At 42.7% G+C, this 5,632-nt stretch overlaps 1 protein-coding gene across 1 annotated transcript in view; it reads right to left on the minus strand.

Annotated features, from left to right (window-relative positions):
* Positions 1 to 4,393, minus strand: part of LOC143294302 (uncharacterized) — a 26,391-nt gene extending 21,998 nt beyond the window's left edge. The window contains exon 1 of the mRNA XM_076605745.1: positions 3,573 to 4,393. Within this exon, the coding sequence (XP_076461860.1) occupies positions 3,573 to 4,060 (488 nt within the window). The 5' untranslated portion in view covers positions 4,061 to 4,393. The remainder of the gene's footprint in view (positions 1 to 3,572) is intronic.
* Positions 4,394 to 5,632: the final 1,239 nt, after the last annotated feature.

Raw genomic sequence — 5,632 nt, forward strand, 5'->3', positions numbered from 1 at the left:
CCCTCACTGATGGGCACCTGTTTCCTCGAAGCGCACGACAGAGGGGAGGAGTCCACACATTTGACACTGGTCAAATGACGGGAAAAAACAGATTTTTTTTTTTTCAAATGCGATTAGTTTTTTCGTCACTTAAACCCGGACTTCCGGGAAAAATACGGTTTGCACAACCGGTGAAATAACGGGTCCAAACAAACCGGGGCCGACCGGTCCAGTATTACAAGGTTTGAACCGTCTTCGGTGAGCTTGAAAGTGGATTTGCCCGTACAGGGATATTCATTTTTTTTCTGTCGGACGGGGGAGGCACGGCCGTGTTGCGCACAGAATGGTCCGGGTCCACTATGCACACAACCTCAAGAACGTTCCTAATTATGCGCTATTTCCACAGACTTAGGAATAATCTTTCAGATTCAGTTTTCCAAGGAAGCATCACTGCGTTCTAATGACAGATCGCACACCCTTCACATACGTATGTATATGTATGTATATGTGTATGATACATTCCTGTGGTATCAGTTGTATTTCCAATATGTCCAACATTGTACTTGTGTCACACCCCTTCATTTCAGTAAGGGGCTCGTTCGTTCGTTCGTCACTACGTTCGGACAAATCCATATAACCTACACCACATCTGCTGGGGAGATTGCCTTGAGCGCATGCATATTTATATATGACATAATTTTACCCGCAAAGGACAATACTTTTGTTGTCATGTGTTGTTTTTCAGTGCACCAAGTGCAGTCTGCACACGGGACCTCGGTTTATCGCCTCATCCGAATAACTATACGCTCAGTTTGATTTTCCAGTCAAACCTGGGGGGAAAAGGGCAAGAGCGGGATTCGAACCCAGACCCTCACGGTCTGACACTGTATTGCCAGATAAGCATCTTAACCATTCTGCCACCTTGCTCTTTGGAACGATCTTCGCACTAAGCAAACATAGGGCTTCAAAGATTGCTCATACAACCCAGCCCTGGTGTTGCTTTCCCTGAAAAGCGAAAAGAACTAGGTGACTGGAATTCTTCAGGAAAAGGGAAAAAACAGAAGAGAGAGTTCTGAAAAACTGTGTCTGCAAGTTGTGTCGCGAACTCTGTGTTACCGGATGCCTGGCATCGGGGAATGGGGTGTTGTTGTTTTTCGCTTTGTTTTTACTATTCATTGATTTCAGTGACCGATTTTCTGTTTTGTGTTGTGTTTGTTGTTGCGAAACTGAGCCTCTCTCTCTCTCTCTGTGTCTCTCTCTCTCTCTCTCACGTACACACACCCACACAATACTACTACTACTACTAATAATAATGATAATATATTGTAGTAACATTTATTATCATCATCACCATTTAATTAGCAATAATAAAATAAAAAAAAGATAAGGGAAAAACGAAAATGCAAACACGAAACTGGTAATTTGACAAATTTGAAATTTTGCACACACGAAAAAAAAAAAAAAAAGAAGTGAAAACGACAAACATAAAAGAAACAGAAAGAAACGTTACGATGGAAAAGAAAAGAAACGAAAGAAAAAGTGAGGGGAAAAATACATGATAACCAGAAGAAAATCACGTCAAAAACGACAATCACTACAGATGAGAAAGCTACAGTATCATTTTATAGCAGGACCTCTTCCAATCAAAACAAAACTATTATGATTAAAAACAAACAAACAACACTTTTATAACTGCTTGTGTGTGTGTGTGTGTGTGTGTGTGTGTGTGTGTGTGTGTGTGTGTGTGTGTGTGTGTGTGCGCGCGCGTGTATTTCATGTATTTTCTCACTCAGGGAAATAAACTAATGCACCTCGACAACTAGTCTGTTATCACGTATGAAAGATCACGATAATAATCACTCACAAACACTTACACACACACACACACACACACACACACACACACACACACACACACACACACATATATATATATATATATATATATATATATATATATATATATATATATAATCAGAGAGAGAGAAAATAAAAAAGAAACGAAACGAAACGAAATGAAACGAAATTTCATTTTACCAGGGTAATGAGATAAGCAAAACATATGCTTTTTCCACCCAGCCCTGGGATATAAAAAAAAAGAAAGGAAAAACTAGAGGGAGGGTGTGAGGCGGGGGGGGGGGGGGGGCTACATAAAACAAAAACTTGACACAAGAACACACAACTATCAACAAGAAAAAATATCAACGACAAAAGTCCACTGGAAATCACAAGAAACACTAATGAAAAAGACTACTACAAAGCAACAAACTACAACAAGAACTCTCTGTCCCAACCCACAACCCCAAGCGAGAGAGAAAAAAACGTTTCCCTTGATTTTGAGAAAGAGAGAGAGAGAGAGAGAGAGAGAGAGAGAGAGAGAGAGAGAGAGAGAGAGAGAGAGAGAGAGAGAGACGTTTCCTTTGATGTTGAGAAAGAGAGAGAGAAAGGAGAGAGAGAGGAGAGAGAGAGAGAGAAGAGAGAGACAGAGAGAGGAGAGAGAGAGAAGAGAGAGAGAGGAGGGAGAGAGGAGAGAGAAGAGGGAGAGAGAGAGAAGAGAGAGACGAGAGAGAGAGAGAGAGAAGAGAGACAGAATGAGAGGAGAGAGACCGAGAGACAGAGAGAGACAGATAGAGAAATAGAGAAAGAGAGAAAGAAACGGTTCCCTTGATTTTGAGAGAGAGAGAGAGAGAGAGAGAGAGAGAGAGAGAGAGTGTGTGTGTGTGTGTGTGTGTATGTGTGTGTGTATTCGGTATTCATAAAACAAAGCCAGACCTACAGTGCAAATGTTTATTCCAACCCAGTGATCGCAAAGTGGCAAACGGAAACAACAACATTGACAAAGCAAACACACACACACACACACAGACATACACACGCCCGCACACACACAAGAACAGACGGATAGATATGTGGTTGGATGGATAGATAGATAGATAGACAGACATATATCATAGATAGACATTATATTTGCAGCTGAGTTCGCATAAGACTGCTCATTGATTGGAACTGAACGCCACTGACGATATTAGTACCCAAAAAACGACATAAAAGAAAGAAAGAAAAAAAAAACCGGAAAGAAAGACAGAGAGTAAGAAAGATGGAAAGAAGAAAAAAAGAGAAAGAAAACAAAGACGTTCAAAATCAATCGGCTGGTGTCAGCAAAAATTTTATACTAAATTCTTGCATGGTTAATCGAGGTGTTTAAATATCAACTGTTAAACGCAGAAAGAATTAAAATCGCAATAATTCAATGAAGACAAGGTAAACCCCATCCCAGTTTGTCCACATAGCCGAGTGTTGACTTTCTGCACAGAATGAATCTCTCTCTCTCTCTCTCTCTCTCTCTCTCTCTCTCTGTGTGTGTGTGTGTGTGTTTTCACAGATGCATCTCCGGGAAAAAATATGCGTGAATTTGATAAACATAAATATAAACAAAAGCGAAAACTTTAAAAGGAAAAAAAGGAAAAACTTGTATTTCAGTTATCGACACTAGTAGGAGGAAATGACCGAGGGGGGGGGAAAAGGCGGAAGATATAAACAAACTTAAACAAAGCCATCTTATCAACTCAATCAGAAAGGAAATATTTACTCACGTATCTCCATCTTTGTCTGGAAAATGTTTACACATTTCGTCCCAACAGCTTATGATTCTCTCGCACTTTTCTCTCTTCTGCAGCGGTTGACTTTCTCTCTTCTCTCCTCCAACTGGACTATCACCATACACCGTTTCACAACTTTTGGGGTACTGTACTTTGTCCGAAAAACACTTGTGTTCAGTCTTGATCAGTGTTCGATCATCTCCAGTCAGATCGATGCCGCTTGATTGAAGCGTATCAGTTCGATCGCTATCTGAAGTCTGTACCGAATAACTCGCACTCAAACTGGCGATTCCACTCTCACAGCTGTGTTGGTGACTTCTGCCCGAATTTGTATCACCCAGAGTGAGCGTTTCGAATTGTTTGTCGAGGCTCCCGCTGGTTAAAGACAACATGCAACAGTCAGTTTGCAAATCGCCATCGTTTTCAGAGCACATCAAACTGTCGTCAGGTGTCGAAACGGTCGTCTGCTTCATCAGAGTCATGGCGGAGTGAATGAAAAAAGTTCTGGCTGGCGAACTTTATTTAAGATACCACCAACGGGAGCACGCGAAATGCACGGAAATTTTCTGAAACGGTTCCTTCTCGCGTTTGGTCTTTCACATTCATCCTAGGTTCCGATTTTTTGTTCTTTCTCTTTTTTTCTTTTTTTTTTCTTTTTACGCCAACTCAACGACGGACTCTCCGCTCACGGAGAGAAACGAAGGGGGGAAAAAATAGCGGAGCAATTTTGCTACGTGGGTTTTTGACCAGCGAACTGTATTTGGCTTGCAAGTCGGTCCGCGCATGAGCAGTGCGAGCGGGAGTGGGGAATACCCAGAAACACGGGAATCCCGGGGGCAAGCGTCAGACAGAAGTAAAGCGAGTATTGTGCTGGTTGTAGTTGTAATGGCTTTAGCGCGCGTGCCAGGAGCTCCCAGGCTAAATTTAGGTCAGGAGTTTTTTTTTGTTTTTTTAACTTCTGTGTGTGTGTGTGTGTGTGTGTGTGTGTGTGTGTGTGTGGATGTCTGTGTGTTTTGCCTCTCACTCTCACTCCCACAGCGCCCTTTTTTTTTTTTAAACGACGACAGGTGGTGAGGTAGGGGTGTGGGAAGGGGTGAGATTTGGGGTTGAAGGGGAGGTAAGGTAGGGTAAGGTAAGGTAAGGTAAGGTAAGCCCGTCCCAATAGCGCTGCCAATAAGGTGATTCACAGAAACTGACTTTGTGTGTTGGCTTTACAGTCAAGTCACGCTCATTCACAGATGGGTAAATTTCTAAGTCTAGGATTTTGACACATAGCCTGCTACGTGGTTGCTTGTCACGCGGCACCAACCACAACGCGTAGATCAGATTGATTCGCTTTCTTCATCTCTGTCTCTCTCTTTCTCTTTTGTCTGTCTGTGTCAATCTCTTACTCACTGTCAGTGTGTGTGTGTGTGTGTGTGTGTGTGTGTGTGTGTGTGTGTGTGTGTGTGTGTGCGTGTGAGTGTGTGTGTGTGTGTGTGTGTGTGTGTGTGTGTGTGTGTGTGTGTGTGAGTGTGTGTGTGTGTGTGTGTGTGTGTGTGTGTGTGTGTGTGTGTGTGTGTGTGTGTGTGTGTGTGTGTGTGTGTGTGTGTGTGTGTGTGTGTGTGTGTGTGTGTGTGTGTGTGTGTGTGTGTGTGTGTGTGTTAGTTAAACAGTGTGTGCTAAGTAGTGTTTGCGAGAAGTGTGTGTGTGTGTGTGTGTGTGTGTGTGTGTGTGTGTGTGTGTGTGTGTGTGTGTAATGTGTGAAGTGTGAGAATGCTAAGTGTGTGTATGTGTGCGAAGTGTGTGTAAGTGTGTGTGTATGTATGTCAGTGTGTGTGTGTGCGTGTGTGTGACCATAATTATATGAGTGTGTGTGTTTACGAGGGGTGGGGGGTCAGTGTTACGTGAAAGAGAGGGAGAGAGAGAGAAAGAGATAGATAGATAGATAGATAGATAGATAGATAGAGAGAGAGAGAGAGAGAGAGAGAGAGAGAGAGAGAGAGAGAGAGAGAGAGAGAGAGAGAGAGAGAGGCTACACAGACTCCCTATCAGTCACGGGATGCGAAACTGAA

The sequence above is a fragment of the Babylonia areolata genome, chromosome 19 (genome assembly GCF_041734735.1).
Source record: "Babylonia areolata isolate BAREFJ2019XMU chromosome 19, ASM4173473v1, whole genome shotgun sequence".
Taxonomy (NCBI): Eukaryota; Metazoa; Mollusca; class Gastropoda; order Neogastropoda; family Buccinidae; genus Babylonia; species Babylonia areolata.